The 14226-nt window shown below is 38.7% G+C and overlaps 1 protein-coding gene across 3 annotated transcripts; it reads right to left on the reverse strand.

Moving 5' to 3' along the window:
• Window positions 1–241: 241 nt before the first annotated feature.
• pde6gb (phosphodiesterase 6G, cGMP-specific, rod, gamma, paralog b) lies at window positions 242–13644 on the reverse strand. 3 transcript variants are annotated; one of them, XM_028567452.1, is made up of 4 exons: window positions 13434–13644; window positions 2890–3115; window positions 1726–1766; window positions 242–1271 (listed from the first exon to the last, which is right to left on the reverse strand). In XM_028567452.1, the coding sequence occupies exons 2-4, from the start codon at window positions 3033–3035 to the stop codon at window positions 1195–1197; spliced, it is 264 nt and encodes an 87-aa protein (XP_028423253.1). In that variant the 5' UTR covers window positions 3036–3115; window positions 13434–13644; the 3' UTR covers window positions 242–1194. The 3 variants fall into 3 exon arrangements, with proteins under 3 accessions (XP_028423253.1, XP_028423255.1, XP_028423252.1); XM_028567454.1 differs by lacking the exon at window positions 13434–13644 and adding an exon at window positions 6609–6685; XM_028567451.1 differs by lacking the exons at window positions 242–1271; window positions 1726–1766; window positions 2890–3115 and adding an exon at window positions 11061–12009.
• Window positions 13645–14226: the final 582 nt, after the last annotated feature.

Below are 14226 nucleotides of genomic sequence, written 5' to 3' on the forward strand. Positions count from 1 at the left end.
CAACTGGTGTCAATCCGTAGCCATCTTGCAATGTTTACTAATGACTTTGACGTCGCAGCACTGTCGTCATCTGTTTAGCTCGCCTCTGGCCCTGCCTATATCAGATACAGCGATGTGATTGGTGCAGCTCGGCTACAAGGGCATAGTTAATGAGCATCATTACTGAACGCCAGAGTGACTCGCTGAGCAAATTCAAATTGTGCTATTGCGAGAACTCTGGATTTCCAGGACCAGGTTACTGCAAGGAAGGAATTTCCTGGACATTTGTTCTCTTCTCAGTTGGTTTTAAAGATTTCTTTTTACTGAGAGCACCTCCCCACATGCATCAGATATCCACATATTATGATGGTTAGAACATTTTCAAGTTCAAGTTCAAACTACTTTATTTATATTTATAAAAGGGGCAATTCATTTTTTAACAGTCTACAGACCCAAAAAACATTTACACATAAACACACGAACCAACAGACAGGAGAATGTCAGAGAGAACACACGAGGGCCGGGCAATGAGTGTATACAGTTCACTTCTCTTCAAGTTAAGAACAATAATGACAAAGATTTTTTTTTTAAGAAAAAGAAAATAGATGCAGCTAAGTGTTGGTCAGAACAGAAGGAAAAGTGGGATATGTCATGATGATTGATTAACGTTATCCAACTGAAATGTTACGCTCAGCAATGGGCAAACTGGTGTTCCAGTCCCTACAGAATTCAGGTTTTTGTGTTTTCACGTCCGGCTGTTGATGGACTCTGAGATGTGCCAAAAGAGGCCCTTAAAGCACGTGAAGTGGGAACCCACCCACTTCACGGGTTTGCCACTTAAACTCAATTTGAGGCTGCTATTGCTTGCGTAAGTTTCACGTTTTTGAAATAATAGAAAATAAGAGGGGGAAAGGTGAGAGAAAAGAAGAGCAGCGAGAGAATTGAAAGGATGCTGGCGGTTCAGAGTAACAGTGCAGATCTACAGTATAGTGAAGACGTCAGAATCAAATAAACAGATCCTAAGTGCAGAAACAGAAAAATACGGTGAAAGAGGACAGAAAGTGTTCTTTTTTTTGTAGATCATTTTTCTCCTTTTTCATTTTTTTTTGTGTTTGTTACAGTCCGTTATGGTCATTTTTTTTTTTTTTGAATAGTTCCATTGGAAGTTAGAAGATGGAGCGTGAGGCGGATGGTTTGAAGTGTGCGAACGTGGCCTTAGATGATGCCGTACTTGGCCAGCTCATTCAGCTCCAGGTGATTGAAGGCCTCCCAGGGGCAAATGACAGTAATGTCTGCAAAACAAAAGACGGAGAAAGGACGTTATTCATGCCCCAGCATAGAGCTGGGCAATATATCGATATTATATCGATATCGTGATATGAGACAAGATATTGTCTTAGAATTTGGATATTGTAATAAGGCATAATTGTTGTCTTTTCCTGGTTTTAAAGGCTGCATTACAGTAAAGTGATGTCATTTTCTTACCAGACTGTTCTAACTGTTCTATTATTTGCCTTTTCCCACTCATTATATCTACATTACTGATGATTATTTATCAAAAATCTCATTGTGTAAATATTTTGTGAAAGCACCAGTAGTCAACCCTACAATATTGTTGCAGTAACGATATTGAGGTATTTGGTCAAAAATATCGTGATATTTGATTTTCTCCATATCGCCCAGCCCTACCCTTGCGCATCATAGAAACTGACATGAAATGCAATTTAAAAGCTGAAGTGAGCTCACCTGTGCCTAAGCCCTCCATCCCAGGGATATCATCACCAAAGCTGCAAGGGGGAAAAAAAACAATTACATAACTTGAAATTATTTCTAATCCTCTAAAGAAGTGATTCCCAACCAGGGGTACTTGTACCCAAGGGGTTACTTTTGCAGTAGTCTACAGTATATCCACAACATTCCACTTCCAGGATTGCTCCGTTACTGACTGAAATTCCGCCGGATTTCATTTATTTTGGCTGGATATACGTCACCTTCCTCTTTCTTTGTGTTGGCGTTCTAACTTCTGGTGGATTTCTGAGGACTATGGTTAACTGCTCCTCAGATCTCTGCAGGGTAAATCCAGACAGCTAGCTAGACTATCTGTCCAGCTGTGGGGGGGACCTCGGACCAAAAAGTTTGGGAAAGACTGCTTTAAAGTGCTCATATTATGCTTTTAGGCTTTTCCCTTTCGTACAGTGTTCTATATCTTTTTTGTGCATGTTATAGGTTTACAAAGTGAAAAAGCCCAAAGTCCTCCCCAAAGGGACTTACCATCTCCAACAGAAAACACTGTTCACAAACTGCTCAAAACAGCTCTATTGTAGTCCAGCCTTTACTTCAGAGACAAGACACGTTATAATGCTCACCTAGCTGCTAGCGTGACACGCCCTCATACTCTGCTTCTGACTGGCTAGTAGTCCTTACCTAGGTACTGTCAGGGCACGCCCTCATACTCTGCTTCTGACTGGCTAGTAGTCCTTACCTAGGTACTGTCAGGGCACGCCCTCATACTCTGCTTCTGACTGGCTAGTAGTCCTTACCTAGGTACTGTCAGGGCACGCCCTCATACTCTGCTTCTGACTGGCTAGTAGTCCTTACCTAGGTACTGTCAGGGCACGCCCTCATACTCTGCTTCTGACTGGCTAGTAGTCCTTACCTAGGTACTGCGCATGTGCGACTCCAAACAAAGATGCAACAGAAGTGAGATGTCTCACTCTGTAGCTAAAACAGAGAGCTCAACACACAGGGTGAAAAGAGGAGCTGCAGCAATGAGCAGTACAACAACAAATTAAACCATGTAAACCTATTCTGATATAACCTCTGAATACATTTATGAACCTGAAAATTAGCATATGAGATGAGAATATGAGCACTTTAAAGAAAAAAAGGAAAAAAAAGAAGGCGGCATACCCCTGGATTCCCTTCTTCGGAGGCTTGCTCTTGAACTGACGGGTCTGCCTCTGCTTGAACTTGGGCGGTCCCTTGCGTGGGGTGGCGGGGCCGCCAGTGACACGGGTGGCCGACTTGATCTCAGCTTTGGGCGGCTCCAGATTCATTCTGAGCGGTTATGGGACACCGGTGTGCAGGCTGTGGGCTTTAGAGACCCCTCTCGGAAGTGTAGTCGTCGTGACGATAGCTTTTTATTTTTGGAAAAAAGGAGAAAGAAAGAGCTAAATTATCCATCCGAATCAAGGTATCACTTAGAAACCATTCATTTCATGCACCAAACCATGCATCAAAAAAGCATTTAAAAAAGATTTAATATATAAAGCGCAGACTTCATTTAAGAAATGTACTAAGTTGAGCAGCTTTGTCTGAGAGAATTTGAAATATTTTAGTATAGGCTATTAAAATACGTATAAGAAAAAGATTTGTCTTTCTTTTTTTGCTTAAAATACACTGTAAACCCGAATGAATGAAATATAATTAATTGGAATAAGTATTGTAAACTTACAGTTTGTTAAGAAGTTCTACTTACTTTAAACGTATTGTTGAGTTACGGTTAATTAAAACAATTGAACACAAACTAATAAATATTGAGTTTAGTGAACATGAAATACGGAGTTTTTATACTTATTATATTTAAGTTGGCTTAACCAGTACTTCAGTTTAACGGTAATCCAAAAGTTCACGTTACTACCAACCTCAGACTTTTATGTTTATATACTCAAAAAAAATGTGGCAACTCAATTTTTTGAGTACTGCTTAATTATTTGGGTTTACAGTGCAGGGGCCAATCACAGAGACTTATAAATGAAATAATATCAAACTAATTTGAAAGTGTGTGTGTGTATGGGGGGGACACAAACAGGATTTTGAAAAGTGGGGGGGACATGTCCCCCCTGTAAATTAGGAGGCTGCAACAGTGAGCATGCAGCCTGTGTCACCTCTGTCTGACATTATAGGCCGTAATCCTCTCAGTGCATGTGACGAGCACCTGGCAGGACTTACACTCATATTTTCCCAGTGATTGAATGTCTCAGATGGGACCGCCTTGCAGCGTGTTCTGGGAGGATGACCCAATTTCCCATAATCCCCCGGCTCAAGTTAATAAATGCTCTGACCTCTCTGTTTCAAGCCGGGCCGTCCCGAATGTAATCTCGTTAGAGCTAGGACAACACGGCAGCAGATATGCTGAGCACGCTCTGAGGGGCTAAACGATCAATCCGCTCACCGCGTCCCGAAAACAATGACATCTTTCTGCAGTGGACAGCAGTTTGATATCAAAATATAGCTACAAAGTGTTGACATGTGTTTTCTTTAACCCTCTGAGGACGAAAGAAGCACCGGCGCATCCGAACAATGTTTGACTAAACTCCTGCTCAAAAAGTGATATTACATTTCATTTTGGACATTTATCTACTATTTTTTTAATCATATTAGACTACTTTTTGAAGCTAAAGACTTTGGTAAACTCATCTCAAGCACCGAAACAACTCGTACAACACATCATAAGTTGTGGTTCGTTTTCAAAAGAGATTTGAGGAATTTCTAAAAGCCAACATCAATGTTTCAGCTTTAACGCCAAATTATCTCTTTACACTTTGCTCTGGGACAGATGTGTGCGTCACTCTACAGAAAGCTGAGTTTGTTCTGAACGTTTTGATATGGAACACACAGGGATCAATTATATGCAAATACCTTAAAAAGGGGACTTTAACCCTTGTGTTGTCTTCCCGTCTGCCATGAGCTTGTTGTCATTCCAGGTCAAAATTGAAAATGAACTTTTTTTGACGTTTTATTCACTTTTTCCAATGCTTTTTCTAAATTCATGGTCAATAAACCAAATTTAAATGACATTATACCTAATTTTTGAGTTAAAAAAAAGCAGAAATTATGAACTATTTTGTTAGTAGTTAAGTAGTTACGATCAGAAGATGTTGAGTGAATCACAAACTGGTTTATGTCAAAGGATACTGTTTAAAAAGCTTTTTTCTTCTTCAAATGTCATAAAATTGAATAAAAACACCCACAATTCAATGAACGCAATCATTAATTTTACCTGTGAAGAATGTTGTATGGGTTCCTACAACGTACGTTCATTCATCCAAGTTATTTTGGGGCAATTTGGTTGAAAGAAACCCATATTTCTAAAATAGAAAAGTTTGAAAACGGGTCAAATTTCGACTATGTAACTTTTTGTTTATCTGGGTCAAAATTTAAACTTTTTTTTTTCAACGTTTTGGACGTCTTTTTCGACACGTTTGTTGCTTTTCCACCTACGTTTTTGTCACTTTTTCCCAACGTTTTTTCTGCACCTTTTTGTGTGTTTTTCCCCCCCACGTTTTTGAAGCTTTTCCCAACATTTTTGTCACTTTTTTCAACATTTTTCAAAGTTGACCGTTGCTTTGAAGCGGTGGATCTGACCCTGTGGAACGCTTTTCCTATTGTCCAATGTTCAGCACTCTCGGTTGATGCTTAAAGCAGCTGAAGACGCACTTATTTTTGCATTTTCACACATCTTCTTAAGAATTTTAGTTTGGTAGAAACACCGGTTTCTATTTCTTAGAGTAAAGAAAGTTTTACTTTGATATCAGTGCCAAAACTCATCAACGTATCAAAACATCTCAAACAATAATCCAGCTTGAATCATGTAGCAGCCTGTCAGTCTCTTTTACCAAAGCACAGCTACAGAAAACCTGCAGCACAACTGAATGTTAAATCTTCCACGACAGTACGAAAAACAAAGTATATCTTGATAAAAAAATTTAAATATCCTGTTACATCTACATCTTTTCAGTTCGAGTCAGATCATTTCAGCAGAAAAAAATAATGATTATAATGTCCATACATAGCCATTGACTTCCATTCAATTCCAGCAACATCATTCTTTTTCTGTCTTTTACTTTGTATACTACCACTACTCTAATATCTCAATATGTTGGTGTTCATGGTGGGGATTAGAGCTTAAACAATTCCAAATGTTACTGTACAATTAACTGTCTCAGAAATAACTGTGATTAACAATATAATTGTCTCTTTCAGTCAAATTTTAAAAGACTTAAATTTATTACTTTTTTCAAACAAATTCAAGTTTTTAATGAATCCCAGGATCCATCTTTTGGTTATATATATATATTGTTTTTCTTTCTATTTCTTATACTTTCTGTATATTTTTTCTCCTATGTCTACTTAATGTGTATTTGTGTTATTCTGATGCGTGTAAATGTTTTCTTTTGAGCTGCTGTAGCACAGAAATTTTTCCAGTGTGGGATTAATAAAGTCTATCTTATCTTATTTTATATCACTGTCATGTGACCCAGGTCATGTAATAACACAAATACACAGTCTATGAAGTAAACTACGACTCTTTAAAACATTTCTTACTGTATTCCCCCCGCTTCGTCATTCTTGTTGCTATGAACGTGTTTAGGGTCAAGTCCCAACAACTAACAATTCAAATAATATTAGAAATATATAGTCCAACCAATAATCCCTTATATAATTACAATTTGGCATATCTAAACTAAACAATCACCAGTCATACACCTTAAGACCTTGGCTGATGTTAGAAATGAATTGCGGTTAAAGAAAGCACTGCAAGTATATAAAAAAGAAATGGACAATTAGACAATTTTGTAATATCTGTTACAGGCATAGTGATGATGTGTAGCGGTGGGTCTACTCACCGGCTGCTTGGGTGAAGGACAGCCAGACGAAAGTGTGTGAGTGTGTGTGTATGTGCGGCAGATGAGCGTATAGTGCTATGCTAGGCTTGCTGTGAGGGCCAGTCGGGGCTTAGGGTCCCCTCTTATACGCTGAGCCCCGCAGAAGATTTTGGACGCCCCGCCTCCCTGCTCTCATGTCAACACGCGTGTGTGGATGTTTGGGGATCAAAGAGGGTGAACAGATGTCTAGGACTGACACTTTGCAGTCCATCAGTTGACTAATCAGCCATTTTGGTTCTTATTTCTTAAGTCGATTCATCATTTATCTGTTCTTTGTTTGTTTTTTAACACAGTAACCAGTGGTGGAATGAAACGGAGTAAATTTACTCAAGAACTTAACGTCTTCCCGTTGACATGAACATGTTGTCCTTCGGGTCTTTATTGAAATGTAACTTGTTTTTGGTGCTTTTCGTCCCTTTTTTTTGATGCTTTTAAAAATGTTTTTGTCACTTTTTTTTCAAATTTTTAAGTTAACAAAAATGCAGAAATTATGAATTATTTGGATTATTAGCTACGACCAGAGGATGTGGAGTAGATCACAGATTGTAAAAGTTTAGTCAGGACACGGTTTTGAAACCATTTGAAAATTTGTTTTTTTGTAAATGCTATGAAATTGGATGAAACACCCAAACTTCTATGTAAATAATCATACATTTTTTTTTTTAAATGTTGTATGGGTTCTATACAACATACATCCATGTTATTTTTGGGCAATTAAGTTGAAAGAAATCCATATTTCTGATATGAAAAACTTTGAAAACAAGAACAAATTTCAAATTTGACCCCGAGCACAACACAAGGGTTAAGTCCAAATGTTGAGGTACTTGTACTTTGCTTGAGTCTTTTCTTTTCAGGCCACTTTCTACTTCTACTCTGCTACATTTCAGAGAGAAATATTGTACTTTTTACTCCACTACATTCGTCCGACAGCTTTAGTTACTAGTTACTTTACACATTAAGAATTCTTTCTTTTTATTTTTGACAGGACAGCTGAAGAAATGAAAGGGAATATATATATGGGCGCCTGCTCTACCAACTGAGCTATCTGGGTGCCCATGTTAAGATTCCTGCACACTAAACACATGTAGTTTATAACATCTGATGTTTGATTCTAAAGTAAACTAGCCAACAATATAACGGCCTACAAGTCCAGCTGAGATGATTAGACCATTAAACACACAACTGGTTGGATCCTTTACACTTTCTACAATGGGAGGAGAGTTCTGCATTGAGTACTTTTACTTTTTATACTTTGAGTACATTTTCCTGATGATACTTACATACTTTTACTTAAGTAACATTTTCAATGCAGGACTTTTACTTGTAACAGAGTGCGTCTACAGTGAGTGTGGTATTAGTACTTTTACTGAAGTAAAGGCTCTGAATACTTCTTCCACCGCTGACAGTAACACATCTTAGGTTTGCTTTTTGTCCCATGGGCAATAGGATGTCACATGAGAAAAAAAAAGAAAGAAAGAAAAACCAGTTACGTGCCTATAATCCCAGTTTGGTTTTCTCAAAATGGTCTGATGTGATGATCATGAATTAATTAATTATTTCCAAGAAACTTATGAACACAGCTGTGGTAAACAGAAGATTTATTTTGTTTGATTCTTGTGGGGAAAGTAATTTTTTTTTCATAGATTTGTCAATTAAATCAACTAATGAACCCTCCTGTTGTCCTCGGGTCAAATCTGACCCATTTTTTAAAAGTTTCTATATGAGAAATTTGGGTTTCTTTCAACCAAATTGTCCGCACAACGCTCTTCACAAATAAAAGAAATGATCAGTCTACTACTTTAATTGAATTTGGGTGTTTTAGACCATCTCGTAGCATTTGAAAAAGAAAGATAAAAAAGAATGTTGACAAAAGTCGAAACAAAAGTCAAAAAATCGACAAAGACATCGAAAAAAATTCTGAAAAAGCTTACAATACGTGGATAAAAAAAAAAAAAAACACTGAGGAAAGCCAAAGTGTCTTTAACACAAGAGTTAATTAGTAAAGAAAATCATATGAGTGTTGGTCAAATAAGAATCTCTTTTGCCAATGCACATGTCCAAACTCTTGTTATGATTTGATACTATAAATAAAATTGAATTGGGTGCTGCACCTAAGTCTTATAATGGTAGGAAAAACCCTGCTATAGTAAATAAAGTCTGACGACATTTGAAACTGTTCCTGGAAAAAAGAGCAGGTCGGGGTTGTTGGATAAATCCCCGCGATGATGAAAGAGGATCAGCCCAAACATTTGATCCTCTCGAGAGCACAGCGTTTATGAACACTGTTCTGCTCATCTACCTCATGTATATTTCAATCCTACAATTACAATATTGTTATAATATATTACCATTGCACTGAACTGCCTTTCGCTATATTTATATTTAAATCTTAAATCTCAGACTATACTGATATTGCACTACTCCTTCTCTCTCTTCAATAGTTATTGTATATTTCTTGTAAATTGTAAATTCTATTGTATTGTTATACTGTATACTTAACAGTATTTTTTTTTATATTTCTTACTGTCCTTTCTGTTTTTATTCTTCATATGTTAAGTGAGTATTTTGAGAGTCAAATTCCTTTTTGTTTACACAAACCTGGCCAATAAAGGTGGTTCTGATTCTGATCTATCACCCCCTAGTGGCCTCTAACTGTGCTGATGTGATGCCAAGGAGGGGAACAAACTATTCACGTCATCTCAAAAAGAACATTTATTTACCAAACAACTCTCAAAAATAAATTTCAAATACATCATTAAAATATAGTCTTAAAGCTATAGTGCGTAGTTTCTGTCTCCCTCATGAGGAATTCTAAGTAACGACAACAAAACTGTCGGCGAGTCCACATGATACAAGCCTGCTGTGATCGCGCACAGCCACCCTACCCCTCCACGCAAAATTACGAATCCCACTATGGCCACGCCAAGACCCACTTGGCCATAGTGGTCGATTGGTTGGGGTTAGGCATCTGACCTTGAGTGGTTAAGGTTAGGATAGCCGATCGGTCAGGGGATAGGAACTGAACAAATCAGGTTACGTTACCTTGCGTAAGCATGGACGCCTAGCCAATAGTAGCTACTGAAGGGCGGGTCTTGGCGTGGCCATAGTGGGAAGAAAAAAGATATTGCCTGCTCCACAAAGCTGCTAGTAGCCAAGGAGGACACTGAGGATTAAAAAACATAATTGACTCTTCAAACAAGGTCATTATCTTCACTCAAGTTTCTGCGCACGAACGCCACAATCTTCTCAACATGAGATCCAGAGAGAGTTGTGTGGAGCTGATAGTCTTAATTAGCTTTGTAGCAACTCGTTTGGTAATGGCTTGAATGTAACGGACGTTCATTAATATCAAAAAGTTCCGCACTAAAGCTTTAAATATAAAGAAGCAAATGATTATTTAACAAATAAAAATATACTTTCAACACGTCAAACTTCAAACAAACAAATGTGCAAATCTGCTTCATGACTAAAGGGACATGACCATGAATCAATGAACTACAAAGATGACTGAATTAAGCTGTAAACGTTAAGTCAGGTGAAAATAAACCAAACGATTTCTTTAAAGACAAAAACATTAATAACGTCATTACTAAACGTGGATGTTCAAAACCAACACTTCAATGCCTTACAAAATAAAGCTGAGACTACTGTCACGAAAAACGTTCTCAAAACGGTTCACGTCATCTCAGAAAGAGCATTTAAAAGACTTATATAGTGAAGCAAAAAGGATTAGTAAACACGTAAAAATATAATTTTAACACTTCAGTTCAAAATGTGCAAATGAGCTTTATCTATGACAATAAATTACAGAACTTTAAAGATTACCAAATTAAGCTGAAGACAGGTTTAAAAAAAATTAAACCCAATGGATTTTCTAATGAGTCCCAAAAGCATTACTAACATTATTATTAAACGTGCACTTTCCAAAACTCAACACTACAAGCACCTAACAAAATAAAGCAAAGGCTAAGGTGACAACAATTCAAGCATTCCTGAAGTCTAACAGGTTGGCTTCATTTCAAGCTGAAACTTAAGGAATTCAGTTTTCTGAAGTGTTTGGCATTATTCCTATTAGTACTAATTACGTTGTACTCACAAAGTTAGTTGCTGAGATACCTGGGAACACCAGACTAGAGCGGGCCCATATTTGGCATTTTCCAAACTATCGGTATCGGCATTTATAATGGCCGATACATGAATATTTAATAAAAATGGACGAAACCCCCTTCAACCATGTTATGAGTGTTGGAGTTGCATAGCTTGTCCACCAGACAACGTCCCAGGACCTTTTTCACATCAGACATTTTGACTTATCATGTCCTAGTAGGAAAAGCACAGCTGAAATTGATAACCTTAACGATGGCTCAGTTCCATCAAATGTCCCAGTAAGCTATTTCAGTGAGTCAGCATGCCCAATACCAGGACCTCTCCTAAGTGGAATGCAGCCATCAGTAATGGTTTAACACCAGGACCTCTCCTCTCCTTCTTTTCTCGTTTGTCAAGCAATTCCACCATTGCACGAACTCTACCACAGCAGACTACCAGACTTTTTTGTAATGATGGCACATGTTCCCAGGTCTCAGCAATTACTTTGGTGTGTACAATGTTATAACAAAAAAGAAATGCTGGACTGCGTTCTCATAATAACAAGAAGAAAACCCAAAATGGAATTATCTTGTTATTATCATGTTTTAGGATTGGCTACAGCTGATTTGTGTCAGGCAGGACAGGAGAAACGGCTACCTTTACTTTTCACGTGCTGACCTGGTAGCTTGTGTCAGTTTTCTGAAATGTTTTGCAGACGTGACCCGTGTGACCCACCGGAGGACGTGAAAACGTGGAGGTCAAATCGGTGACTGGAGTGGGAGTGCTTCTACTCAGTCAGTGAAGTGTTTTTTTGTTTTTTTTTAGTAAGAATGCTCACAACACACATTCCCTGACAACACTGTGATCGAAGCCACCGGCAGTCAATCTGTCACGTCTTTTTTAGGAGTCTAACTTCCATCTTGAGGTAGGTTTTAAGGTTCTCGTCGTGGACGTTCTCCTCGATGGCGTCGAGCGCCCGGTCGCCTCCGTCGCTGTAGTAGGCCAGCAGCTGCTCCGCGTGTTCGATCCACACACAGTTATGGCAGCCACTCATGCAGCAGTGGGTGGGAGCCGGCGGCGGACCCTGGTCAGGGGACCAGGTAGAGGTACTGCGGCTGGGCTCGGTGTCAGAGCACTCGGGGGAGTCAGGGAGTGTGGGAGGAGGGGGTGGAGTGGGTCCAGTGGAGAGACAGCGAGCGGCACCACAACGTCTCGAAGACTGCGCGGGGCAACGATAGGTCCGATGTCTCGTGTGTAGCAGAGAGAGGATGCACAGCTGAAAGACAGCAGAATACAAAGATAAATAATAATCTAGTCTATATCGACAACGTTTAATTTCTGGGATTGCTCCTGTACTGCTGGAAATTCCGCCAGTTGTCCTTCATTTTAGGCCGGATGTCCGTGACCTTTCTCTTTCTTTGTGTTGGCGTTCCCGGAAACTCTCCGTTTGAACTTTTGACCTCAGGCGGGCGTTTCAGGACAATTAAAAAACGGACAAACGGAGTCAGAAACGGCACGTAACGCTACTTGAGTATTAAAAATGAATCGTGCAAGTGAATGTCTTGTATGTGGTATGTCTGTTTTTTTTCACAAACTCCTGTTTCTTTTTATATATTTTTATAGTGAGTTATAGAGGCTCTTTTATGTTTATTTATTCAGTTATTTTGCACTTTTACCAATGTTTTACACTGATAGGACTGCATTCAAATGTGGAAAGCGAGTGAGACAGAGAGACCAGTGGTTTAGTCTAATGTATTGTAGTGGGTATACTGTATTGTATATATATTGGCCAGAATCAGCCTTTGGGTAAGGGGGGGCATATCATAGTCATTTTCTGCATTTGGATACACTTTTATGCACCACTTTATGGTGGAAATACCTTTATTTAGCCTATGCGATGAAAAATAACACATATGACGATTCAAAATATATCAAAAATATAATGGAAAGTATGTTGTTGCATGTCATTGGGCATTTTTAAGAGGGTATATGGAAATCCTGGAGCTTTCTTAGTGGGTATACTGGGTATACTGCGTATACCTGCGTATCACGTAGACTACACCACTAGTGATGAAATGGACAGGACTACTTACAAAGCTGTGATAAAAACCCACTCTAAAGTAAAAGTGTGTTTAGGGGAAATGTGTTTTGTGTATAGACCCTTTCACAGAAGATGGTTTCACTTGTCAAAACTGAATAATCACAGGTGTCAGTACACATACATCGGTCTATTCAGTCACATGCTGTATACATACCATTGTCCTAGTCAGAGCCTGTCTTTTAACTTGAACTAAATGCGGTCCATTGATGTTTAAATGTCGATGTCTGAATGTCATCAGTAAAGTACAAAGTGTAAACATTCAATGGTTGTTAACGCTAACTCAAAAACGTCAGGGCTTTGTTAAACTAGCTAAACTAGCTAACATTATTCCAGTCTTCAGAAAGTAGCTAGCTTAACGTTACTTACTAACTGAAGTAACTAAAGTTACCCGTTAAATGGAACATAACAAACGTTTACGGCTGTTAAAATAGTAGAAACGGTACGTTGTATTTTCTGTAAATATTACTAACTGGTGTGGAAAAAATAAATAAAAAAGGTTAGGTTAAAGTCAACCTGTCAGATCCCATAGATATATACACCTATGGTCAGATCCGCAAAGATGGAAGGCTAGTTTAGCGACCGTTAGCTTAGCTACCAACCTTTTGTAAAGACACCGACGACCTCGCCGCATTTACACCCAAACACAGCATCGTTGCAGAAAACACGACGCTTGTTTATGTGTCTGTATTATTCATTTTCTTGGAACTGTAGATGTTATCAAGTTAGCTCCCTCGTGGAGGTTATATCCATTGACATATATATAATATCCACGGCATTACCTGCCTCCCAAGCTAGTTGCATCACATCCTATTTTCCTGAACTATGACTTGTGTGTGTAGTTGAAAACAAAAACGTTGATTGGCCGACAGGAAATGACTTGGCCAATCAAATATCACGCGTCTAAAATGTAAGCCAATGGAAAGCGTAGAATAGTTTCTGGGCTGTTCCAGACAGACAAAGCTGCATTTCCAATCACTGTCCAGCAGGTGTCAGTGTTTTCATCTGTATGCTCTATGTGAAGATGCACTAGAGGGGGAATCTTACAGTAAAGCTCATACAAGTATCACACCGAGGTTTAAATTGAAGGATCAGGGCAATGTATCTATGTATATCTTTATGAATATTATAAAACACATTATGTAACCTGTAATAAAGAATATCTTATCTGATAGTGAGTTTCTGTTCAAGATGAGAAGAAGTAACTTAGGTTCATGTTTATGTTTGCATCGTTGCCATGCACCACGTAACAGGCGCGGCTAATTATACTGAGCTATACTGTTTGCAGGCAGCTGAGGGACACTATGTGCCTAATCAGGGCCACGTCACCAGTTTCTGAGACTTGAGAAACACAAATTCTCTTCAGCTGCACGGATCAACACTATGATGAGGGCG

Source organism: Perca flavescens, chromosome 21, assembly GCF_004354835.1.
Source record: "Perca flavescens isolate YP-PL-M2 chromosome 21, PFLA_1.0, whole genome shotgun sequence".
In the NCBI taxonomy this organism is placed as follows: domain Eukaryota; kingdom Metazoa; phylum Chordata; class Actinopteri; order Perciformes; family Percidae; genus Perca; species Perca flavescens.